This window comes from Ammospiza caudacuta, chromosome 1 (genome assembly GCF_027887145.1).
Source record: "Ammospiza caudacuta isolate bAmmCau1 chromosome 1, bAmmCau1.pri, whole genome shotgun sequence".
NCBI lineage: Eukaryota > Metazoa > Chordata > Aves > Passeriformes > Passerellidae > Ammospiza > Ammospiza caudacuta.
Genome location: NC_080593.1, coordinates 33,243,438 through 33,270,938, shown reverse-complemented (window position 1 = coordinate 33,270,938; position 27,501 = coordinate 33,243,438). Strand labels below are relative to the sequence as shown.

Below are 27,501 nucleotides of genomic sequence, written 5' to 3'. Positions count from 1 at the left end.
GTTATACAAGTCCTAAATACTGATGTTTTTGTTAACTACTATTTCCTCTATAAGACACAAGTTGAGAATCCCAGACAATTTCCACTAGCAAGCCTGTTAAACATATGTGAAAACTAAGAAGTACAGGCCAAAAAAGAAGAAACCCAGGGAAAACAAAAGGAAGGGCCAGGACTTCACTTCAGCACTGTCAGTCACAACAGTCCACCAGAGAAAGTAAATTAAAGTAGCCTTAAGGATAGAACCCCTTTCAGTGGCCCAGGAGAAGTTTTTATTGCAGGGAGAGGAGGGTGCTGGGAGCTGAGGGGTATTTAAGGCAAGAGGCCCAGCAGACTGCGAGTCTTTGATCCAGTACCCACCACACAGACACCAATAAAATCATCTCACCACTTCTGCAAAGTAGCATCATGAATTTTGGCAATAACCATGTGGTACTTGAACTCTTTGGACTTTGGGTGAGGCAGGGAACCCCGCATGAAGCAAAGAGCCTGTACAGATGTGCAGGACATGGGACAGAGCCCAGCTGTTGGTTATCCCAGAGCTGCCCCCACAGGCACAATGGGCAGCGGGGCAGCTGCTGCAGGAGGCACTGTCCATGCACTGGGACACGGCCTCAAGGTTCAGTAGGAGCAGAGAAGCAACAACCTCCAGGAAGCCTGGCTGGGAAACCATGGGAGAGGTGAAGGGAGTTTATGTTCACATGATTGGCTCATGTGTAAGCACAGGTAAGAACCCAGTTCCTGATCTCTGGAGCGCTCTGCTTGATCGCTGTCCGCTGGTCCTTGAGCATTGCAGAGGCCCACTGGGCTCAAGGGGGTACCTAGCCAGGGATTTTCTGTGTTTCAAAGAGAAAGAAGTTTCCTATTTCTTAGCTGAATCACCCTCTTCAAAAAACAAACCCAAACCCAGGTGACTTCCTGAGCGCTGAGCTGCAGGCAATTTGTAAGCAAGTCACTTAGGTAGGATTTTAGAAGATGCAGCGAGTAGAGAGGATGAAAGAAAACGACGTCACAGTTTGAGCTCAGCCAAGATGTGACCGTTTATATAAACAGAAATTCAAAAGCAATGAGCTGATCTGCCATCCTGCTCCACAAAGCTTTTGTACAACTAAGTACACAGAGCTGCCCTGAGCCGAGAACACGGCACAAGTCACAGATACTGCCTTGGCTATGAACTTGATTTTCCTTGCCTACGAAGATCTGTGATTCTGCTCCATGTTTATCTTTGTTGCAAAGGTTTGCAGAACATTTTGAAAGACCTTTATAAATCTATGCAAGATGATGTATTCCATTATAATTATCCCACTAAACTTGGACTGCATCTTGATGCAGAACCTAAAGCAGACCTGCTATAACACTTGGAGACAGCAAGGTCATCACCTGGGTACACAATGCACCACAGTATTTACAGGAGAGTTGAGACTGGTGCACACTTAAGTGAATTTTTGGTGAATTCAGGGAAATAACTTAGAGGTCTTGGCATACCGACTGTACTTCTATGTATAACTTTTCATTCACGGGGCAACTACAGTGTTTCTTCTATAAGTCTCTATATGTACAGAATTTTACAGCACCTCATGCACTGTCCAAAACAGATAGAAATTACAGATAAATATAGTTTTTTTTTTTAGATTGAAATATCTGTATATTTAGAAAAATATACATTAGTAAACACAATAAACCAGGTAGAGAAGTGTACCAGTTCTAAAGTCTCACATGCAGGTAACATTTCTGGATTAAGTCGTGGTAGCTTAGTAATGTGATAACCAACATGAGCATTTTTTGTTTTACCATCCACATACATATACACAGACAACTATTTGATAATTTACTTTTCCTAAACTACTTAAATATTTATCTTGTGATACATACCACATATCTTAAACATTTAGCAGCATCTTCACCTCGCTCAGACACACCTATTGTACTCTTTAACAGTCAATGTAATGTTTTCCTGTTAGAGTCTGGAAAATGAATGTTTAGTACAGAATGAGATAACATGAAATCCCAGTTATTTTAACTCCTCCCAAAAAGCTCCAAATAGCTGTTTTATGAAATGTTTTTGCTTGCTCAAAATGAGCCTCTCATAGTGTCTTCTCCCCTAATTGCACAATGTACAACAGCTGATGCAGCACACCCTGGCAGGTAGGGACTGTCACAGCTGTGGACGTGACTGAAACAACACCAGCATTTCAAGAACCTCCAAGAACATCCCTTTTAAAAAATAGTAACTGTTTTTCTCATTCCAGTCATTCTACCAGGTGGGGACAAACTAAGCAAAGTATCTGATGAAAATCTGACTATGCCAAAACCCAAAACTACCACAAAGAAACAAAGCAATCTCCCTCCCCCTCTCACCATTAAACAATCCAATGTGAGCACTCAAGCTTTAACACACAGATGCACAGGGTGTGGTGTTTGGGTTTGGGTTGTTTCCCCCCCCAACCTGGAACACAGACAACCAAATCAGACCTGCAGATACTTCCACACCATCTTTGTGCCAACCCAAGCAAGTCACCTTCTCTTACTGCTTCAGAACTGCACTGCAGAATTGCTCACTGCCATCTACATCACCACCACCACCCAAAGCTCAGCCACAATACCCCACCTCCTGACTTAAACCCACAGAGTGAACCTGAAGCAAACATTCAAGCTTTAGGCTTTAGCAAATATGTGACTATTCTGGAGATTGCTAACTAGGGAGACTTTTGACAGTATTCTCCCTGGGATGGAAACAGAATGAGCAGAGAGAAGCTTTCCTGACTACACCTTGGTGGCTGTGTTTCATGTGTTTGGTTCAGTAAATTTACAGAAAAAAGATGAAAATAAGTGATGTCTGCAATATGAAGTACTGAGGTGTGTAAACTGAAGAATCTTCTCATTCCATTCATTGGGGAAGAGTGAAGTCAGCCCACTTTTGGCATCAGAAAGAAGGGTATATTTCTAACTCATAATGAGAAGGCATCTTATCTGTCCAGACAGCCTATCTTATTTACAGCATATGGAGGACTCCCATGACACAGTACACAAACACAGTTCAGCCATGTTCAGCACAGTGCCAAAAGCAAACCACTGAAATAGCCAAGCAACAGCCCTGCTGTCATTTGCTGCTACACACCACACTCCATCCACTTCTCAAAGCAGCCTCTGAGCGACAGGATCACAGAATGTGTCTCCTGAGAAAGAAAACTGCAAGTCCCATGCTGGTGCCACAACTGAGAGCTCTGCCAAACTTAAAAAAAAAAAAAAAAAACAACAAAAAAACAGAGAAAACACATCCTGGAAAGCATAACAATAAAAAAGCAGTGGTACAAATTTTCCTTAGAGAATTTCATGTTCCCTCTGAAAAACATTTTGAAATCTCAGTATTAAGTGCCAGGAAGATCTCCTGTGCTACACACAAGTTTAACTAACATTTTCCACACACACACTGGGATTTCAAGCCTCCTCTGTCCCTCTTCCCCCACAACAACCAACTTTACAGGCTGTGTAAAAACCATCTGTTGCATACGGGTGTTTTGAGGTTTTTTCAAACAGTTTTCCTCTACTGCATCCACTCAACTTTTTCTTTTCCTTGTGCACATAAAAGTCTTTTGAGAGCCACAGGAAGCAATGCTGTTTTACAGTGCCTAAGCCTGTCTTCCTCCAGAAACAGCTCTGAGGAAGATGCCTTTTGATAGCATTCTGGGTCACACTTTGGTGTTGAAAAGGAATCCAGAGCCAGGTGCCTGTCACCAGATGGAAGAGGAATTAAACAGATGACTTCAGTTTAGACACCTAAGCCAGTAGGTGATGGTGAATGTGACTATATACAACAGCTGACAACGTCATATAAAACATGGTCACAAAAAGAGCTCATTTGAGCAACAGGCTGTATTCTCCTTCTGTTCCCATTAATTTACATCAGCTTAAGTTTTGATCAATGAACCTGAACCTAACCTAATATGAATTATATCAATGAGTGTACTGAGGGGAGAATTGTCACTGAAAAGGAAATACACTGTAAACGAAAAAACCTATAAACAACATTGCTTTTTAGCAGTAAGCTTCCAATTCACAAGCTATCTAATGAAAAAATGCAATTAAAAACAATGTAAGAAAAAGCACAGAAATGCCATTACACAACACTCAAAATACAGCAGTTGATCACACACAAATATTTAAAAGATAATTTAGAACCCAGCTAGACATCACAGGAAATGAAGCCACAGATCACTACACAAATACAGAACAATGTCCTAGGAAAAGAAAATGTCTTTTTTTTTTCTTTTTTTTAAGCAATGTGTTTTCACAAGTGTGAATAAATAGTCCTAAACATTAAGTGTCACCTACAAGGCTCCACATTATCAGGTTCTCTCTCAAGCTACTTCACCATTATTCAAATTGCACTGAATTACCTTGCCTATGACTTTCTAATGTCAGTACTTCAACTGTAATGGGCTAACAGGTTGGCTCCCAAGAAAGCATAATAAGCAGCTTGCAAGGTATTGCTCTATGTTATTTTAGGAGACAGATAGAAGGGAATCTACACAAAAGTTATCTAAATCAAGAGATATCAAGAACTTTTGAAACATCAGGAATGCACCAACATTAAGCTGAAAGCAGCTGGAGCAATGGACCTGTGTTTTTGTTACTGCTTTGATTATTTAAAATTCTGCTCCCATGAAATTATTATTTTTTGAAGAAGAAAAAAACCTCAAAGAAATTAGTGTTCCTTCCTAATAAGAGCTATAGACTTTTGATCAGTTAAACACTGACATTAACAAATTTTACAAAAATTGTTTCAAGTATCCTTTTTTAATCACAGTGAAAATGTAAGACCAAGATGTAAATGTTGAAGTGAATGAAAGTTTCTTAGATGAAAAAGGCAAAGATACTAAATCAAAACATAGAAAAATGCTTAAACGCATTTCCTTCATGTGATATGAATAGAAAGGTTATCTGTAAAAAGTTAGAAAAATTAAAATAAATTACATATTTAAGTACACTTTCTCTTCAACATTTTTATAAAAATTCAGAACAGTGTACTTTTGAATATACACAGAGTAAAAATGCACAGGTGCTGTAGGTTATCATCAGTATCTACATGTCACGTTTGCTGCTGCTGACTTTATTTGTTACTGCAGCTCCCTCTGGAGCACTCAGTAGACCCAGCTGATGGGGACCCACTGGGGCTCCAGCCTCAGTCTCTCGATGGCCGTCTGCAGCTTCTCGAAGGCTTTGTCCAGGTTGTCATTTACAATGGTCAGGTCAAAGTAGTGGTTGTACGCTCGCTGGATCCGCGCGCTCTCATCCACTGTTTTTTTCAGATCAGTGTCCTGTGCAAGAGATTTTTAAGGATTAGTGAATCTAAATCTTACTAAAGATTTAAAGATAAGACTTGGCAAATCCTTAGAGATGCAGGAGAAGATCCCTTCAGTACATACTGCAACTGACTATTTAAAGCTAGATACCACCTACATTTTAAAAATAAGGAAAGTTCATTTATAATACATTCACACAGAAATTGAGCTAAAATACATTGCAAGGGCTGAGAAAGTTCTGAGTGGTGTCAATAATGTTAAATATGGCAAGCAAATGTTTGCCAACCTTACAATTTTGAAGAAAATCAATAGAAGCATGTGAACTTGGGCTGGTGTGCACAGGGAGTAGTTAATCACTTTGTAAGGGCAACTGATGATCCAACCAGAATAAAATTAATGCTTTAGGAATGACTGGGTCAATCAGTTTTGTAAATATATTTGTGTCCCTTTTATTTCCATAGAAGACATCAAAAAACCCCCAAGATTTTAAATTAGGATGAAATGAAAGACAATTTCTAGCAGAATAAAGCTCTAGAATACCTTATGGCTCTTAGAGACAACATTTTAGCCTAGCTCACCTGACATCAGTCCCTCATTTGTAAACTACTGCAACATTACTGTAGTCCAGACCTGAGCTGCAAAGTATGCAAATTTATTCCTACATGATGAAGCCTTTATAAAGTGCCTACATTCATTAAAAATTCCTCTCAATTTTTGTGCAACAGCAATTTTTTGGAAGTAGTTTTGAGATTTGTCTCCCTTTACAGTAATTATTTCAATATTTTCAAGTCCTTATACTGCTGTCAATATAAAAACCAAAATGAAAAACCAAGTTTGTCAATAGCCTTTCCTTCACAGTGAATGAAGGAAACAAGTAAAGGTATGAACCCAAGAGCCAGACTTTTTGTAATGGAATGGGTTAGGATGCTAGAAATAATACAGCCAGGTCTAACAAGTAAACTGTAATACTTTAAATGACATTTGTTTTTCATTTGTTCAGGAAGCACAAGAATATGAAATAGCAAATCATACTCCATATACACGTGCAGGGATGCAATGCAAAATCCATAAAAACACATAAATGCATATCTGAAATTTAACGACCCTCTCCATTATTTGTAAGAAGTAATACAGAGCCAAAGATGTCTCTTAGGGAATCAAATATTAGGAAGTGCAGGAAATTATTTTTATACTTGTCTGGATAGTTTAAACCTTGCCTTCCTGTATATGCACCATAAAATTCAGGGTTCATTTGGAGCAAGAAAGAGGGATGACTGAGCATCCACAGAGATACTAGAATGCATAATAACTAGAAGCCATGACTAAAAATTATACAATAATTTAGTGGAAATACTAACCCCCCCCCACCCCATTTTATAGCTTTGAGTGCCCTGTCAGCATTTATTCAAGATATTCCTATGAAGCTGCAGCACTATCATTATGAGGCATCAGAAAACACAGCTTTTTTTCTGTTGGGGAGTTGAACTGCTCAATCTGGCTTTTTTTCCTTTGCTCCTGAAGCTGGGAAAGTTCATGCCCACACGGAGTGTTTATGCTTAGCTGCATTGGAGGAATCGTCTTATTTCCCTCTGCTACACATAGTGTCTAAGAAAAGGAGGGAAGATCTAATGAACAAAACATGCCACTTCACTTTATATGACAAATCCAAGGAACAACAGGGAAGTTGTTCAACACTTCTTATTCTGGCAGCTGTCAGCCACTCTCAGTGCAGCACATGATGCTGCAGCAGTGAAAACAAGGACAACCTGCATTCTTGGGGGTTTTTGTGGGTTTTTTTTGGGGGGGAGGGGGTTGATGGTTTGTTGGTTAGTGAGATTTGTTTGCTTTTTCCTTTTTTGACACAAGCTGCAATATCTTTCCCAAGCATTATAGATTCCATTTTTAAAGCACACACATATTTGACAAACAGGAACAAAAATTTGGGTGGGGAGGGAGATGGGAAAGTCAAGGAAAGACATCTGCATAAAAGAACAATTGCAACCATGAAATATCTACCATTTGCTGCAAATAATCAAAGGTGACAGTTCCCAAAGTACACATTACAAGTAATTTTTGTAATCAACACTTCTCTGTAAGAGGTCTATTTTTAAGAAAGAAGCAATCTCCTTTATACATAGTATTTGATTAACTTCTACTATGTAATCAGCAAAAGTCTTGCCTAACTTTTCTTAAAGACATTTGTTTCAGAACAAATTCCACCTAAAATAAATGATAAATTTTTTTTAAAAGATCTAAGAACATCTTGTTCAAAGAAAACTAAATAGGAAATGATCTGCTTACAGTGAGAAGTTTGGTTGTAATTCCAGCATCTACCACAGCCTTGTGCATAGCTCGCAAAGTCTCTAACTCTGGAGCAGCAATAAACACCACATAGGGCATGAATTCTGAAGTCCTCAGTATTTTTAGAGCCTAGATGCAAAGAAAAAGAAAAAAAAATTTAAAAACCACCAAAGTTTGAGAGTGACTCACCACATCTCCCCCCTTACTTAAGGGACACCACAAAACTCATCTGTGATGATGGGCAGCAATACATAAGTGAATATTCTTATTTCTATTTTGGAAATTCCTACATTCCTTTTGAAATGCTCAGCATCATTCTTTCCTTGGCTAAAAAGACTATTTATTACTCTGCAAGACTCCTCTTTCATGCAGAATTTAAGTTGGGTATTTTCCATCTTTCTAATCCATTCCAAGTAAGTGCCACAAACACAGGAATCCAGCTGATAATTGTAACCTTGAAACCAGATAAGAAGCCTTCAAATTTGAAGGCATCTCTCTTCACCTCTTCAACATTATAATCCCACACTTGTTATGATAATAACATTATAAATCACATACCTGTGGATTTACATCCAAGATGCAGGTCCTTCCTGTCTGAACAACTTCAAGGATGGAATCAATTTTGGTGCCATAAAGATTTCCTTCATATTCTCCATGCTCTAAGTATCTGCCAGCTTTAATATCCATCTCCATTTCAGCTCGTGACACAAATCTGTACGCTTGCCCATCTTTTTCATCATCCCTTGGCTTCCGTGAAGTAACTAAACAAAAATTAAAAATATAAATTGAATGTTTTCATTTTATATTTGGAATATAAATATGAAACTGGACTGCATATTAAGTAGGGAGACTATAATACACATTGTTATACAATTGTAATTGCTCCATGTACAGGTTTATTCTTCATTCTAGATAAATTTTAGAACTGAGCACAGCCCCTCCTGTTCCCTTTATTTATATTTTTTCCTATATGGTGCTTACCCACCCATTTGCCTGTTTCCTTTGCCTACTCCTTTACACTATATAAAATACTCATTCATGCAATCTTTTTAAGTATTCACTTAATAAAATACTTATTTAAGTGACTTGGAAATCAAATGGAAGTTTAACTCTCAAATGCCAAATGTACTTTTGAAAATAGCTGAGCACAACAAGATCTGTCCCATCCCACCCCCAAAACCTTTGCCCTCTGTATTTGTCCTGTTCTTCAGGGTAGAATTACATGGGCTAGCTATAAAGAAAGTTAGTTTAAATATCAGAAGCAGCCCAGCCACCATAGTAGAATCTTAGTGGAAGCCAGCTAATGCTGCTTTCCAGGACAACTTTCCTTTTAAAGCAAGGCAAATTCTCTGCAGAAAGATTAAAGCCAGTATTTGAGTAAATCATTATCAGCTATCCTGGGTATTGGCTACACTGTGCAGTATAGACATTACTTAGGCAAAAAAATAAAAATAAGATTTTAAAAAAGTAAAATAAAATATAAGATCATATTATTATTGACTTTGCTGCCCTATCCCCATATTAAGTACCTGCTACTTATATTTAATTAGATTTGAACTCTAGAACATGTTAAACCTAACAGTCAGTGCATCCCTTTGGTAATACTTCTATCATCATTTGGTGCAACTTGTTGAGACAAGTGGAAAGCAATCTTTCCCTTCCAGTAATTCCTATTCACTTCAATCTTATAGAAAACACAAATGCAAAAAACGATCATCTGAAGCTGTTTAGAATACACATATTACTAGAACATCTAGTTTTAGTCAAGATTCTATTGAAAGATTAAAGCTGTAGTGGTTAATACAATACATTAAAAAGAATCACATATCAGTTTGCAATTAATTTTGGAGAGTAAGCTTTAACATCTTACAGCTAAGAGATGATTTAACAGTTCAGTTATTCACACTGAAGAAAACCACAGCACCACGGGCTGGATCAGAACTCAACACCAAGAACATGCTTCTCCCCTAGAGCACTGGGTCAGCTCAATCCATTTCCCACCTCCCAAAACACATCCTACACAAATCTCTTTATGAATAACCTGGAGAATTTTCTTCTAATCAAAGACCAACTAAGTTTACTGATTCTCCCACTTAAAATCTGAAGGAGAAAAAAAGGTTCTATATAAAATAAACTGGGTATTGCATGTGCATGATTAGACTATCAGATTGGGGAAAGTTTACTTTTATGTCTTTGAAGAATGTTCAACAACTGTGCTGCATTACTTACATATATTCAAGCATCTATATAGCATTTTAGAGAAATAAGTAATTCTGAAGGCTTTTTTGAAATAGAGTAAGAATTTTAGAAGCAGTAAAAAGCCTCTTACTATTTTGCCAATATAAAATGGAATTCCCAAGAGAAGATTTCTTTTTAAAGGTAACACTGAGAAGTCAACCTTGTAATCAGGCCCATCAACCAATTTTAAGTGCCCTGACCAGTTTTGATGATAGAGATTCACCAAATGAGAGAGAGAGACTGGTTCTCTCATCTCGTACAATTCATCTTTCAGACCTGTCCCTCCTCCTATTATTATCAGATCTATTTCTTGCCCACTGGAAACAGAAGAGAACAGACTGTTTTTGAAATTCTGAAAAGCACATGTCAGGAGAATAATAATGTAGCTAGAGTGGGCTTCTCTGGTCAGCAGCCAAACAGGAGGGAGGAGTTGAAAAAAAAAAGGTTAATGAGCAAAGCATCTGAAAGAAAGGCAAGAAAACATGCTTCAGGTAAAATAAGTTTTTTTTCTGCTATTTATAGGGGGAAAAAATAAAAGATTGTGTGTTAAGGCTAGATATATTAAAATACTGTTATGCAAATCTTGGAGATCACAAACACTTCAGTTTTATTGGAAGTTTGCTGCTTTTCCCTACATTTCTAAACTAAAGCAACAATTTATAATGCCTAGTCCACAGGTGGAAAACTAAAAGGTAGACCTGAGAAATTCCACTGGCCGTTCATTACAGAAGGCTACTGGGAACTTATGGAATGACCTCAGTAATGGATGGTGACTGACACTGAGGAAACCCAGATTGAAATACTGCACAGACAAAAACTGCTATTCTGCAGCATCAGCACCATTTAAGTGCTAGTTACAAATGTTTTCATGGTCATATGTTAGTTCAGTTTTCTGAAAACAGGAAGTGTTTTCCCACTCTCCACAATTTTTATGCTCTGACAAAATGACTCCAACACTGAATCACAAGGATAAACATCACATACTTTCCAGTTAATCAAAGGATGATGTTAAGATAGGAATGCTGAGAACTTACATGGCACTGTAGTTCCAAATCTAGTAGGATTCAGCACAATAAACCTGTTCTTCAAACTCCTTCGCCCCACTCCTTGGGCCCCAATCAAGACCAGGGTTTTCCTCTGAAAAGGAGGCATTTTGGCTACCTCCTCATATATCTGGATTTCATGGCGATCAAATTCTACATTGAGAAACGTACAAAAAACTTTAATACACACTCAGGGCTGTAACAAAAAAAAAAGGAGGTAGTCCCTCCCTTCAGGTATTAGTACACATTGGTGAGAGCTGCCCTGAGCCTCCTCTTCTCCAGATTGAACATTCCCAGCTGTCTCAACTTTTTCTCATGGGTGAGATGCTCCAGTCCCTTCAACATCTTTGTATGTCCACATCTCCCTTGCACTGTGGAGGTGCCCAGTACTCTTAGGAGTGGCCTCATCAATGCTGAACAGAAGCGAAAAATCACATCCCCTCAGCCCACTGGCAACAAACATTTCACTGTTTTTGCTTAGCACCCAGTTTTTCTCTGATTTCCACCCACCAAATTATGTACTCAGCACAGCCATGTCTGCGCTGATCGCTATTGTTTTTAAACCATAAAAACTATCTGATCTATCAAACTTATAATCAAATGTTTTACTGCAAATCTTTAGCTTTGGATACACTACACTCTGCAAGTTTTTACACCTAAAGAACGTTTCATGTAGTATTAAGAGATACCTGCATTTCTTGTAGTGAGATACATCATCTTTTTCTTTTTTTTGCTGCTTATTGTTCCACAGAAAGGCCCTAAAAATAAAAAACTAGATGAACTCTCAATTTCTGTTTATTTCTAAAGCTTATTTATATGAATACATGAAACTTTAGATTAATACATTTATAAGGACTATTCTAGAATTGTATATATCCTAGGGCAAGAAATTACATCTATTTACAAACCCATCAAATGGTACAGGAAGAACTGAACACAGAAAAAATTATTTTCCTAGAAAAGAAAGCAGTTGAAAAATTCAGTTTAGCTTATTAACTTTCAGTGCATACCATACAAAAAATTTTTTAAAAGTGCACACTGCCTGTTCCACCTCATTCAGCTTTCCATCACCAGGTGGCAAAACTGATTCATGTATCTTTGAACACTAAACAGACTTCACCCTTTGTCCTTCAGCAAAAGCCAAAATATGAAATTCAGCATTTCACAGTAATCTGTGTAATCTCACATAGCAGTTTTTCTATTATTTATGAAGGCAGGAAAAGCAAAAGGAATCAGAACAAAATCTACTCCTGAAATTTACTAAGTCTCACCTGAGTTGTCCCAGTCCCTCCTAACAAAAGCCTTCCTCTTCTCTTCCAGGAACTGGCTAGGAATTAGACCTGCACTTCCTCCTTCTTTGACATGACTAGCCTGGGAGGGGAAAAAAACCCAAACAAATAATTATATTTAACTTGCAAGAAGCATTTTTCTCATCAAGATGGTGTTGACTGACTTCCTCGCTGCCAGTTTCTCAGTGGTGAGTGTTGATACATTTACTACTGAGATTTAAAAATTCAGAGTCAGATGTAAATATTAAAATTCTCTTTTAGAGAAATAGTGTCTTGATATTGAGTATTAAAATTCAGAAAACTTAAGTAAAATAGATGCAAGTTCCATTACTTGTTCTCATCACGTTAGTACGCTCCTCCAGACATAAAACTTTGGCATAAAATTCCCAAGTGTAATTCTCTGGCTCCAGACACTGTAGTCTCAGGTGACAAAAGTCAAGTTTTGCTAGTATCCAGTATACTTATTTTATATTCTTGAGCTGCTCCAAACAGGCTTCAGTGCAGTTTATTAACTGTCATTTCCCAGTGAATGCAGTAACACATCCCTAATCACGCCTTCAAGCTTTTTGCACTAAGCAACTACATATTTAAAATCTTAGTAACTTAAGCATTCCTAGTAATGAATTGGCTAAAATTCTCTATAAAATAATTTCATGGCAAGCTCAATTCTCAGCAAGCTTAACACACACAAACACAGTTATGAAGTGTTTAATTCTCCATAAATCTTTTGCTTGCAATAAATCCTTCTTTTGCTAACAGGAGATGTTTGCTTTTCAACTGGTATGCTTTTATCTATGACTAACTGATTTTTTACAGTATGAAGTTTCATTAACAGTCTAGCATTTCTAGAAAGCATGAGGAAAAACTAAACTTCTTTTTCCTGGGGCATGATCTGCATAGCAATACACTATACTGATTTAACACATTTCAATTTTGCCAGATTGAGTGTTGAAGATTTATTTCTCCAGGACTCCTACAAGTTACAACTGGAGAGATTGAAAGGCAATACAGAAGTCAGCATGAGCTAAACATCAAATTCCTCCAGAGTTTTGGAGTGTCTACTACTGAAACTAATTAAGTTGGCAGCAATAAATTCTCAGCCTTTCCTCACACTTTTTATTGTCTTTCTTTCTTTTATTACTGTCACTGAGAAGCAACAAAATTCAGCAGCTACTTAGGTATACTGGAATATTTCTGTTGCTTTTAAAGAAGTCATATATCTTGTTCTCAGGTAGTCTGGCTCTCTTCTGCTTGTCACCTTGCAAAGGGTGAGCAATGTAGGGGTCGAAAGAGAAATTAATAATACTCTCTGCCAGCTTTGAGGATCTCAGCTGAGAAAAGGGTCTTAAAAGTTCGCAAAATGGTCTTAAAAGTTCTCTTGTCCCATTTTCAGAGGCACTGATAATGTTTAATTCTGTGCATAGTGTCTTGTAAAAAATAAACATAGCATGAGCATTGGATTACATTTCTACTGCAGGACTGAATGTAGAAATACCACCTTAAAGCAGGATGAATGGTTAATATTTGAAACAGTGCCAAACACTGTGACTATGAGCATGCATGATACACAGCTCACAGACACTGACCACTGTAGAAATAAAACATACACCCTCTCCAGACAGCTATTCTCACTCCCTTCAAATCCACAAGATTAATTTCTCTCTCTGCATCTCTGACCACTCAGGAAGGGGTCCACGTCTTCCACAGCTGCTGTCAGGGAAGGCTTACCATAATTATAGTCAAACTAAGACCTTTTTTCTAGAAATTGTCCACCTTAAATTTATTTGTGGGAATGTCCGGGCTTATGATACAAGAACAAAGAAAAATAAACACAACTAATTGTAAAATGAATGTTACATATACAATTTAAAACATTACTTTTCTTTTAGTATTTCAACTTCATATCTTTATATTAGCTTGAAATTGGATTGCAGTATAAATATTTTTTTCATGTATCTACTGTTAAATGGAAGTAGATAATAATTTAAAGAGTTTATTAGTAAGGCACCTACTGGTGCTTTTCAGTTTTTTATTTTACTTATTTTAATCTTTTTACCAACCTGCCACCAATTCGGATCTTCCCGGTTTACAATCTGAAGAATTTCTCCTTTAGAAAATTTCAAACCTGCTTCTTTGCATGGGATGAGGTTGTCATTATATGGATTATAATCAAAATGACACTTGACAAAAACCTGAAATGTGTAAAAGTAACAAAGCTTAAGCATTATAAAATACATTCTGACTAATCTATCTGTCAAACTGAAGTAATGTCTTTACCTACAGCATAAAAACCTTGACATGATCAAAGCTGCATTTGGCATGTAAAATACAATCTAGGGGGAAAAATTATTCACTAACTGGGATGGAATAATCAATGGTACAAGCCTTGGCTGAATTAGCTTCATGATAAAAATTTAAAAATCTGTTCCATTTGGGCATGGTATTACAAAATGGTCATTTCTGCATTTCAGCATATACAACTCAGTTAGAATTTTGACTTTCAATTACTTAAAAATACAAACAAATTTTTGGAATATGAGCACTGTATTTAAGGCTGGTAGAATCTTAAGAATTACTTTTAAAACATTGAGTTCATGGCAAAAATAACAGGAGATTGAGCTGCTTAAGACTCAAATTTAATGCAGGGGAAGAAACAGCAGGTTGCATGACTGAACTGAAAACATCTTTGACTCTCTTTGTACCAGGCTGGGGAGCAAAGGAAGCCCCTGCACCTGCCTCAATAGAGCACATTCCCTCAGCCTCTACTCAGTGGAAGCACAGCTTGTTACAGTCACAGGCATTAAGACCCACTACTTGAAGGAGCATCTTATAGGCTGTTTCAAAGCACTGATTCAACTCAGGAAGTCACTTCTGCCATGGAGAAACTGACAGCCTACAGCAACAAAAGGATAAGGAATAGCCACCATCCAAGTTACCACTGAAGTCAAGAGAGTTAAAGCTTGTCCGATGAATTAAACACATACCTGCATCCCGTTAAACTGATTATTTTGACACTAACCACGTTATAAACACACACACACTTTACTGCATGAAGTGTGATTGTGGTCAGGACATCAGAGGTCACTTAAGGTCAAAGAAACGTGCTTTATATGTAGCATACAAATGCCTAACAATTTTAGACACTAATCCAAGTTTTCTAAGCACACATATTAGGTGAATAAACTAATTTCTAAAATGTCATTAAAGGTAAATACAGGTATCTACATTTTACTCTTCCTCCTAGCATTATATTCACAAAATAATCAAAACATGTCTAATCCAGAATATTAGAGAATCTTACACAATAAAGTACTAAGCAGAAGTTCTTTTCACAGAATCATCAGAAATGTGCTCCTGACCTGTTGAGGAATGACAGTGTCTCTGTAGCTGGGGAGAATTTTCAAAGTGACACTTCCACTGATGTTTTTCAGCAGTTCTTGCAATTCTTTTGGGTTGTTTCCAACCTCGTGGCCATTCACCTCTTTAATAATGTCCCCCACATGCAGAAGACCTTGCCGATCTATCATTCCTCCATGAAGAATTCGGGCTATCACCAGATCGTTGTTCTCCACTCTGAACGTGACTCCCTGAAAGAGGTACAGGACACCCAGTTTACCACTGTTTGAATTTCAGTTTCATTTCACCATTACCTCAAGCACAAATACACAGCTGTGGGATATTCCACTCCAATGAAAACAGTCACAGCTACTACAGTGTTAGAGCTCCTGATACAGAGAAGTATCAGGTGACACATTAGTGCTTTCACACAAGATTTTCATAAGACTGAAAAATTACTGTTGTTCTTGATTGCACGCAATCCTGTCATCTTTTATCAAGATGTTGTGTTAGTCACTTATGCCAGCAGTCATTCAGGCCAGTGACGCCTAATAACTATCCCATTACTTCTTGGAGAGAATGGGATGGAGTACATGAAAGTATCTTATTTCAACCTCTCAATACTGAGCTTATCACCCATTAAATTACACAATATAATGAAAATAATTAAAACATAATGCAAGAAATCAGGTAAGAGCAAACATTTCCACTAGCACTTTAAAGACACACTCACCCTCACCCTCAATTACTTACCAGTGGCTCTCCTGCTCTTTTGTGAATTCCAAGGATGCGAATAGCATCTACTGGAACAGCCTGGTTGTTCACGGAAGAATTATTGACTTCTGGGCTAGAAGGAGGGGAATCATAACATTTTGAAGCCACAATATCATGTGCTTCCAAGAGTGACTGCAAAGGAACAGAAAAAAAATCTTTTTTATAGTCATGAAATAACTTTTTGTGAAAGGATTTAGTGCTGAATAACCACTGAATCTGTCCTTTTGGGATCAGGTCATAATACCATTACTTCACATGAAATAAAGCAAAAACAGACACAATAAGTGCTCACATGAACTGATAAGCCTATTGCCTTGGCAAATATCCTATCTTGTACAGAAAAATGCTGCTTCTTAAGGAAATATAGGAGAAATGTAACTAAACTGGGAGTAATGTGTGAAGGGAAGAAGGCAGAAAAAGGAGTACCTAAAATAGTCTTCCACCTAATGAGACAGTATCTGAGCAAATGGTTACAGTAAATGAACAGCCCACTGCAAAAAAATGAAGACAACTCATCATTAGATACTTGTGTTTAATGCAATAAAATTTTCCTCCACAGTAATTTGGATAATGACAAGTATGCAAGGATTTCTAGCTATCTGCAGAATGAGTGCTTCCTGTTTGCATAAAGCCAAGACAGAATTCTAGTAATAAATTAATCCAAGCTTACAGATTTTATTTTCTGGAAGACAGGAGCTCAGACCTTAGAGTTAACAGTGTTTTCTCCAGTCCACATACGTAAATGCAAGGTAGAAGGAGGAGGTCCAAATGAATATAATCATGTTTGGAAGACAACGTAATTTAGGCATGATTTTTTCATAAAACATATCTTAGGATAAAGAAAAATGTATAAGACAATACATACAGGTAAACCAAGATCAAACTTGTGCACTAAGACAGAGGAGAGACTTTCAGACTTTCTGTCTTTCTGTCACCTTCTAGTGTAAGGTGTCCCTGCCCGTGGTGGGGGATCTGGAACAAGATGATCTTTAAGATCCCTTCCAACCCAAACCATTCTGTGATTCCATGAGAGGAACAGGGACGCCCAATATCCATCATACACAGTAGTCCAAGGTAAAGCATCCTACAGCACAGGGAGTCACACTGACAGATACACAGAGAGCAGCAGCAAGCAGAAGAGATGCCTACTGGGCCTCCAACTACACAGCTTTGTTTCCAACAGTGACTGGTCAGATATGGTCTAAAGGCAGGTCACTGACTATGTCACAGAAGTAGCTAAAAAAAAAGACACCATGGGACTATCAGTGATACTGACATGCACATGCCAGAGGAAGACAGCAAACTACCAGAAAGCAGAGCAGGCAAGCAGGTAAGAGTCATGACTTGCTATGCAGTCTGCCCCATCCTTCTGTAAGCCACCTCTAAGCTAAAGGCTGTGCAACCACATTAGGTTAGTGCTAAGCTCAGCATGCAAGCCCTCAAAATGTCACAAACCTGAACAGTCATTTTAATCTGCCCATTACACGATGAACCTGCTGTTATTTCAACTTGAGGTTAGAAGGAAGTATTAATTCACCGATTTTGCCCCTTCCATTAAGACTGTAAAGACAGCTGCTTATTGTGGCTGCTCTGATACTGTGGACACAAACCAAATCAAATTAAATAGGAAAAACAATCATTTATTTAAATCAAGCAGCTGTCAGATGGTAGCAATTTCTAATTCTTCACTATCCAAGATACATCCAATCCAGAAACCAGGAGAACAGATCTCTCTGCCAATGTTTGCAAGCAACATATTTTTGGATCTTTCTGCATTTCCAAAATGAAACTAATTTGCATCAGCAACATATTTTTACAGATTAGTACTCATAAAACCAGGTAGATACAGTGGTATGAAACGGACAGTTTTCTTCTGGTCACATGCTAGAACAAATTGTCCCTGAAGTTTCTGACCACAACTCACTATTATACTTCTCATAAAGCCTCACACACCTGCCTGGACAGGTCTCTGCCCTTTAATGGTAATGCAATTTATAGATTATAATCTGATCCAAAAAGCCTACTAAGATAACAGTCTGTGTCATCCTTTTCAAATTAAAATGCTCCATAAAATTCTTCAGTTCTTAAATCTGATCCCATTTCACATTCTGATCCTTTTTAACCACTCAGTTTTATGGATAAGCATGAATTCCTACAACAGCTACTTAACCATCTCTCAGTCAAAGGATCTTTGTCCGATTTCATTTTACACAAAGCCTGAGTCACAGAAGGACTATCAGGGACTGCCCTCAGCTCTAAAGTGTTTTCTTTAAAAAAGTAGTTCATTGGTTTCCTGAAGGCACAGTCAACTTATTACTGTCCCATACCCAACTCTCAGTTCTGAAACTCAAGAATCTGTACCAGTTTTATGAGCTTGTTTCCAGGCAGCCAGGTCATGACCTACAGTCCTGAAGAACACTTAAGTACAGGCACTTGGCAACAGGTCCCTGTGTCTGTACCACTGCCGGACTACTGGCCAACACTTGATGTCCTAAGTTACTTTCTTATTTCAGGAGCATGGCTGAGAGAACTGAGAAATACAGTTACATTTACTTCTCTTGTTTCTTTCTTGTGATACCCAAAAAAGTTATATCCTGTGCTCCTGCAACTCCAGAGCTCTACAGAAATCTGACCTTTCCATACTGGTGCTGGAACACTTATAAAACCACTGCCAAAGTCTGCAAAACAACAGGGACTGATCAACAACCATAAAACAGTTCAAAGTTTCCTCCATACAAAATTTCCTCCTGTAAACAAATCAGCTGATCATTCAAGATTGGATAGGTGTAGAAATGTTGTCATGAAAAAATGCCAATATTGTCCAAAAAAGGCACTTAGGAGAACTGCTACAAATCACAAGAAGTAATACACAGTCCTGTGGATACACAGTCCTGTGACAGACAGTATGGTCTCTTTATGCAAGACACTGTCAAAAAACAATCCATAAACTTAGAAGATATTGATCTCTTTACAGTAGTTTACTGTGACTGCATATATTTGACAGGTAAAAATATTTTAAAACATAAGTGAAAATTCAGTAAACAGAGAACCATTAAACATGCAAGGCTCTCTGCAGAACTGAAGCCAAGTTCAAACTCAACATTTGTTTTTCATTTAAAAAATTCTCAACACAATCAAAACATGTTATGAAGCACTGCCCTAAATAACAGAATGACCATTTCTCCAATTCTGATCCAAAAGAACAGTTAAATTACAAAGTGGGGGCTGTGGTGGGAGGGAATATACAAGAGTAGAATGACTCTATAGTCTTGAATTCAGGCCTCCTTTCCTAACATTTTAGGCCTAGAAGTATCTAAAATATTTCCTTTCCTCTTTTATGCACTAAATGTGTGCTAGTCTTCCCCGATAACCCTGTTTAAATATTAGAACTTAATAAATAGACTAGAGACTCCTAATGTTCATGTGAAAAGAACACATTGTAAAGGCTCTCCTGGAAAAGTGAGGGAATCATGACCTTAGAAAAATCAGAAGAGATGGTAAGAACACAAGAATATGTAGGGAAAATAGCCCTATACATTAATATCTGTCTAGGATACAATTTAAGGTCACTTTTTCTAAATGAAACATTTAAAAAGTATGATCAGCCCTTACAAACTGGCTGCTTTTCAGATTAAGTATTTTATTGCCAGCATAATCTATTTAGGATGAATGGTTTAGCTAATTCTTGAAGGGTGAAAGTAACAGAACAAGCTCTTCCAAGAGGAAGTAGAAGTGATTCTTCTGCATGTTTAACCACTCCAACAGTGTGAAAATTTTTAAATGCTGTTTCTTTCCTCAAGGCAACCTCTCTTACCACTCCTGTCTTCTGCTCTCCAGCTACTGTCTGGTAAGATTTGCTACAGCCTTTTTCATGCGCAGCATGTGCCAGCTGGCTCTCCCACACATACTGACCTACTGGCCAGCCATCAATACTGTGAAACTCATTAGAACTTTCACACTTTGACCTCTGAAAAGTTCAGTTAAAACTAAAAAGGGTAAAGAGTGGAAGGGATGAAAAAACAAGGAAACAAGAGGAGAAAAGAAAGGGAATAATAATACAGCCAGGCATGCACCTGTACTCCAGAGTTAGTCCTTCCCAAATGCTCTTCTACAAAAATGTGTAGAAAAAATGAAGTCCTGTAATTTGGTATTTCTAGCACTAAATGATCCAAACAATCTACTGCACTGATGCCTTGTATATCCACATTTTATACTTGCATGCCAAGGCAGGTTACAACTGTAAGGTGAGGCTGTGATAAAGTGGAACCATTCATTTGTAAAATACAGTCAGCCTCTAACCAATTACACAGTACTGTCCATGGAACTTTTAAAGAGTCAGGTTGAGTTGTTAGCACTTTTACTGAACTGGAGAAAGGATGTAAAAGACTTTTTCTATAAATGCAATTGACATTGTATTTTTCCTCTTTCCCTTCTTGCAGAATTTGGAATATGCCTACTTGCATCAAATGAGGCAGAAATGATAGCACTTATTTATTGAGTATTTAGGTAATTTTCTGTTTCCTTTTTGCAGGAGACACACAGCTTTCCCAAGCCTTAAAAAAAGATACAATATCTACATTTTGGTCTGCAATTTGTCCTAGAAGTACTTCCAGAATGGTCTTAACTGTGATATCAGTTCAATAAAAACAGTACTTTGACCTCAGCTGATTTTGTTGCTTGCACATGCGTAATGGAAGTACAAAATTAAGGGCTGAAAATTCTCCCTAATTTTCGGCTTCAGAAATGAATCACAGCAGATATACTTTGAAGAAGTAAGTAGCTAGCTAGGTGCTTTTGCCCATACACAGCAGCCAAAACTGCTCATTGTTTCTGCAAATGAGACTGAATGCCTCACAACAGGCACACAGAAAGTAAATTTTAAAAATACAAATTAAAACTTCTTCAGACTTTTTTAAAATGAATTCCAATTCTGACAGAGTGATGAATAGGCAGCATTTAACTATCTTAACCACCTATTTTCTCTTCCTTTCACACTTTTTTGTCCTTTTTCTACAATCCAGATTTTGCAGCAAACAAAGTTGCACTGCATTTTTCTTACATGCCCATGACTCACCCAACACTATAGGGAAAAAAGCAGCATGTAAGCAATAACCATGACATGAATATTTAAACTATGTTCCAAGGAAGAGTCAACAAACTGCAAAACTAAGTGTGACGCTGATAATAAACAAATCAGAAGTCTCCATAAAACCCAGAATGACTGGACAAAATGGATCATGGGAAAGCATCAACATGCTTAATAAAGGAAGTTATGCTTCTCAAATCTAGTCAGATTCCTTGGAAGAGTCACCAACAAGCATGGCAACAAGGCAGTTAGAGTTGTTAATGTAGAACAACTTCCATAGCCCTTTGGCAGAAGTCTTTCAGAAAAACAAAAATATAACAGGAAAGACAGTAAGGCTTTCATATGGAAGAAAATATTGGTTAAAGACAGAAAAATTGGTGTCAGGAATATGGAATTTTTAGTTTTCAGAATTCATGTCATCAGGTGATTTCCACAGGCATCTGGGCTCAGTTCTACACCTGCCAATATAGTGACATGTCAGATAAATGGCCTAGGAAATGGGGATGAGAAATGAAATGACAGTTTGCTGATGCTGATGCACTACTCAAGGACTGAAACAACTGCCTGTAACCTGCAGAGGCACCTCATGAGCAATAGACTGAGAACAAGGCAACTTAAATTCAACACAGACTACAAGGGAAAACACAATCCTAGCTTTATGTATTAACTGAAAGACTCAGAAATGGTATTTCAAAGATGTAAACAATACAAAACCAAACTGAGCCTAACAAGCAATCCACCTCTACTCTCCCTGAGCCTAGAGATACCTCTTCCTTACTGACAGGGTGGTCAAACACTGGAACAGGCTCCTTCCTAAAGAGGTGGCTGATGCCCCATGTCTGTCAGTGTTTAACAAGCATTTGGACAACACCCTTAATAACAGCCTTTAATTTTCAGCCAGTTCTGAATTGGTAAGGCAGCTGGAGTGGATGATCACTGCAGGTGCCTTCTAACTGAACTTTACTGTTCTATTCATCAGCTGTTAAACAGGCAAACCAAGTACTAGGAACTTTTAGGCCATGAGTAGGAAATGCAATGTAAACTATGACACTACTTTAGAAATCCATGCTGCATACAGCTTTGCTTCCCTTCGTTTTATTTATTTGACACAGAGAGACACAATGAGGTCTCTCAAACCACAAGTAACATGGAAAAGCTGATTAAGAAAAACTGTTCACTTTCTTCCTACACAAGAAGACAGGAATATTAAGTGAAATTGACAGGAGACAGTCTCAAAACCAAAAGAGCACAGTCTCCACTCAGATGGGGGATGCTATGAATGACAGATTTTCATATGGGTTGGAAAACACAACTGAATAAGCTCATGGAAGAGAACCACAGGTGGATGACACTACTTCTCACTCAGAAGTCTTAGCAACTAATCACTAAATCTTCACAACACATTTTGGAAGGTATCGTTGTTGGAAAACAGAAGAGATGTTTGCTAAATGGACCTTTAACATACAATTAGGAAGCACTAAACTGAACAAAACTGTAAAATTAAGATAGAATATATGCAGTTTCATGTCTGCTCCTTGCTCATATCAAGCAACAGAAAAGGTACAAGAAAGAGCATAAATACTGACACTCCAATTCATCAGCTATTTTGGAACTTTCACACTACATGTTTAAGTTGCTCAAGCCTGAACTAATGAAGTATCTGACACCAAGATCACATTCTGCCTCTCTGTAGATCTGACCACAGAACAGGAATAAATGCTGGGTTTGCCTTAGTGTTGGCTATTCACCCAGTAATTCTTATTTGATTCTTAATCACCCAAAAATTCTTATTTGATCTGTCTCCTACAGGCCATCTCCAGTTTCCACCCCAAAGATCCTTTTCCCAAGCTTGTCTCTGGCCTTTGCCATCTCTCTCCAGAGATCACTGCTACTGAGCCTTTCAAAGTGCAGCACTTCAATTGTTATGCCCTTTTCATCTTTTGATTCATCATCCTCTTTGACTTTCAGCTTTATTTTCTCTGTCTAACACAATAGACCACTGTCAGGTCTGTCAGTGCACAGCTGGCCCTCAGTTCTAGTCCTTGTGCATTTTAGCCATCAATTCCTCCAAACTCATCCAGTCCTTTCCAAGTACCAATTATTTTCTATGGGACCAAAGACTGATTTGCAGGTTTATGCACCAGTAAGTCTCCAATCATAGTTTTTCATCACTCTGCTATGATGCCTGTCTGGAGAAGTAAGAGCACAAGGGAGGCCAACACAGGAGAGGCAGAGGAATTGCCAGTACTCAGAAAAGCTACTGCCCCAAAAGCTGAGTTCTTGAAGCAATTCCTTTCCCAATAGGACACAATACAACCAAAAGCATTTTCAGTGTTTATCCATGTTAAACGGTAATATATCTCACTGCTATGTTTGTAAAACATGTAATGAAAAACCTGGGGGGAAAGTGTGTTTAAACTCATCTATCCCAAAAATGCCTACGACTTCATAGCTGTCTGCCAAAAGAAACCCACTTATACTATGGCAAAAAGTTGTTTATGTTCTTCTACAGAATACCTTTAGCTTAGTAGCAGTCTCCACTGAAGTAGCAAAGTCCACTGAACCCTACCTAGAAAGGCAGAATCCACAAAGCATTTTCAAACCTTGATCTTTGAGGCTCAGTACAGAAGCTAGTCATAGAAACAGCAAAATGGAAAAACATCTGCTTTTGACAAGCACATGTCAGCACTTCACTTAAGCAGAGCAACAGTGAGAGGGCTGCAGAGTGTCAGCTTCAGCTGCAGTGCAGATCAGCTCACAGAAGAATCACGTTCATTCACTCTGCAAACCATACATCTTACACACGAGTATGAGTGCAAACAGCTCAACTGAAATGCACAATGCTCATGATCAGAAACTGAGATCACCTGAAAATGTTATGGATGAAGCAAGCCTTTGGGGAATTTTTATGGAAACTCCAGTCATACAGGAAGTAAAAGCTTGTCCAAGCTTTATAACAGCAGAATTTAATACAGTGAGTAAAGGTAGTTTTGAAATTATATCAAAGAATAAAATCATGTTTATTTTTAACACGGCTTCTGATTTACCTTTTATTTGGAGTAAAATCCTTTACATTACAATCCATTACATTTTGTTATAGTTCAGGTTTTGTTTCATTGTCATTCCTAAATCTGTATGTGGACACTGATACAGTAAGTTGGTAACATACAGTAAAAAGGTGGCACCTGAAAATGAGGCTCCTTGAGTATTCCAACCAATTCTGCAACATTTTCATCCTTATTTACTAAGGGACTGATGTCTTCAAGAATTTCATTCACCAGCTCCAGGTTGTTGTCACTGACAGCCTCAAGCTTAGAATCTTCCAGTCGCTCATGAGCCTGTAAGATTAAATACACAAGACTATAATGTAAATAAGTTTTGAGTGGTTCAAATCTATAAACTTTTCAAGTAACTTCTCAGTGCAATATTCAGCAGAAAAGCCAGAAAAATTACATATAGGATAACCTGACTGAACTGCTGAAGGATTTTGCATGCTCAACTACAGGACCCAATACACTTTATAAGCAGCACATACCAGAGAGGCTTTGAAGTGCATATCTCCTCTATGCTACACACACCAGGCACTGCTCTAGCAACAGCACAGCACCTCAGGACCTTTCCTGCTTTGGAACCCTGGACAAGTACACCTTTTAGAAGAAGGGCAGAAGAGGAGCTATGGGATCTTTCAGAGTTGGCAACAAAAACATTTAGCTCAGACTCCTCCCATTCAAACACCTTCTGAACAGCACATTCTACCTGCTAACATCTGCCTAACTGAAGGAAATGCTAAAGAAAAGTTGGAGTCAAAGGCAGCCAGCAGTAACCTGGGCTGCATTGAAAGTGTTGCTAGAACAGCTAGTGTTACTCAGCACTAGTGAGGCCACACCTGCAACACTCTGGACATTCTGGAAAGAGCTCAGTGAAGGGCCACAAATATGATGAAGGGTCTGGAGCACCTCACATTTGAGGAAAGGCTCATCAAGCTGGACTGTTCTGCCTGGAGAAGAGAAGGCTCAGGGAAATCTCATCAATTGCATATGTATATGTGTATAAAAGGTATACTACACAAAGAGGACAGGGACAGCCTGTTTCCAGGGATGACTGGTGACAGGACAGCAGGCAGGGGCATAAAATGAAACTCAGGAAGCTCTGTCTGAACATCAGGATACACTTTTTCCAGCGTGAGGGTGACTGAGCACTAGCACAGTTACCCAAAGAAGATGGGAGTTTCCAACTCCTTGGAGATACCCAAAAGCTGTCTGGATGTGGTCCTGGGCAACCATCTCCAGGTGGCCCTGCCTGAGTAGGGAGAGTTGGACCAAATGCCCTCCAGAGGTCCCTTGCAGCCTCAACCATTCTATGATTCTTTGATAACATTTCATCTATTTCTAGAGCTATTCCTGCAGACATAACCATTTCCTGAACTCTGCAGATACTGAAATTCATTGAAAGGTAGGTGCTTTGAGCAGGAAGAGAAGCATCTCTGAATGCTTAATTTATTTATTACAGACAGTGCTCTATCACAGAACTAGGGTACAAGGAGGCCAAAAATAACAGATTCTCAATTAAAAGTTATTTTCAACACTGTAGCAACAAGAAATTTACAAAGGAGCAATTACTTTGGTATATAAAAACCAAATACATAATAGATATAATTCAGAGTCATCTATATATACTTCCCACAGATATAATTTGAAGGTATGTGAGCACTTCTGCTCTCTTATTACTGCTTTAAAACTGACAATAAAATAAAATTTTGCTAAAAGCACAGAACTTTGCTTCCTGAAATCATCTAAGTATTAAATTGTTCTTCATATCTATAAAATGCTGTTTCTGCAGGCCTGATGGCTAAACTCTGGAAAGGTTAACTTAACAGAAAGGCATTTCAAACATTCTCCAACACCAACACACACAAACCAAATGACTGTAATTCCAAAGTTATAGGAAGCTCAGCACCTACACACATTCTCCTTTATAAGGAATGCTATTTTGTATAGAACACACACAGTAAACAATATCCTTCTTTTAAAATTTAGTTCTTTTACAGCAAGTAAAAACACAAATCTAGTGATTTTTAGTCATAACCCAACTGCAAAACCTTTTTAAGATTAGAGAACATGGGTTACCTTTTTTCTCACTCATTGTTTTCAAAAAAACACCACTAACACTGAGTGATATAATCTAAATGCAAATATTCTCACCCTTCACTCCAAAATCAAGGCCATGTATATACTGGGGAACATAAAGTTTTATCAGTAAACAATCTCTGATCCTGTAATATGTTGAGGAGTAACAGGATATGGAATGGTATGAGTAAGTTAAAAAACAAACAAATAGGAATACCTAACTTGGATATTGCAATATTTTTTATTTCAATAGAACATTTCAGAAATATTGATACTGAATTGAGCCTTTCTGTGCATTCAGTATATATCATACCTGCCAAATGTTCAAATAGTAAGGCTTTTACCTCCAACAATCTGACATCTTAAATACTGGACTAAATGCTTATAGATTACTCCCAAGATGTCTCCTTGGCCTGGGCTGGGCATTCACCTGTAGGCTGTGATATAATGCTAAAAGCAGTAGTGTAACAGCAGAAGGAAGATAAAAGTTTTGAGGTTTGAGAGAACAGTTAACAATCCAGGAGAAGAAAGTTTTGATACCACAGTTCAGCAGCAAAACTGAGGAGAATTCATGCTTGTTCCAAGTTCAACAGTTATTTTCCAACAGTTATTTAGGACAGGGCATCATGATTTTAAACTAAAAGAAGGTAGATTGAGACTAGATATAAGGAAGAAAAGTTTTAGGATGGTTGTGGTAAAACACTGCAATAGGTTGCCCAGAAAGGTTGTAAACACTCCATCCTTGGAAACAATCAAGGTCAGGCTGGATGGGGCCCTGAGCAACCTGATCTAGTTGAAGATGTCCCTGCTCATTGCAAGGGGGTTAGACAAGGTGACCTTTAAAGGCCACTTCCAACCAAAACTACTCTATGATTCTATAAACATCAGTGACAGGAAAAAACATTTTACAATGATAATAGTTCTCCTTTCCTCTACCACCTACTGAAAAGTGAAAGGTTCAGTGAAAGAACCCTATCCAACAAAAACCTCTGCAATTTCTACCTTATTA

General features: G+C 38.0%; 1 protein-coding gene across 1 annotated transcript in view; it reads right to left on the bottom strand.

The window, feature by feature from the left end:
* Positions 1 to 3,421: 3,421 nt before the first annotated feature.
* Positions 3,422 to 27,501, bottom strand: part of PALS2 (protein associated with LIN7 2, MAGUK p55 family member) — a 53,987-nt gene continuing 29,907 nt past the window's right edge. Inside the window, exons 3-12 of the mRNA XM_058808141.1 lie at positions 24,552 to 24,704; positions 16,260 to 16,412; positions 15,530 to 15,757; positions 14,231 to 14,362; positions 12,153 to 12,252; positions 11,571 to 11,639; positions 10,873 to 11,034; positions 8,159 to 8,361; positions 7,601 to 7,729; positions 3,422 to 5,314 (exon numbers count right to left, since the gene is read on the bottom strand). Coding sequence (XP_058664124.1) covers positions 5,138 to 5,314; positions 7,601 to 7,729; positions 8,159 to 8,361; positions 10,873 to 11,034; positions 11,571 to 11,639; positions 12,153 to 12,252; positions 14,231 to 14,362; positions 15,530 to 15,757; positions 16,260 to 16,412; positions 24,552 to 24,704 — 1,506 coding nt within the window. The 3' untranslated portion in view covers positions 3,422 to 5,137. The remainder of the gene's footprint in view (positions 5,315 to 7,600; positions 7,730 to 8,158; positions 8,362 to 10,872; positions 11,035 to 11,570; positions 11,640 to 12,152; positions 12,253 to 14,230; positions 14,363 to 15,529; positions 15,758 to 16,259; positions 16,413 to 24,551; positions 24,705 to 27,501) is intronic.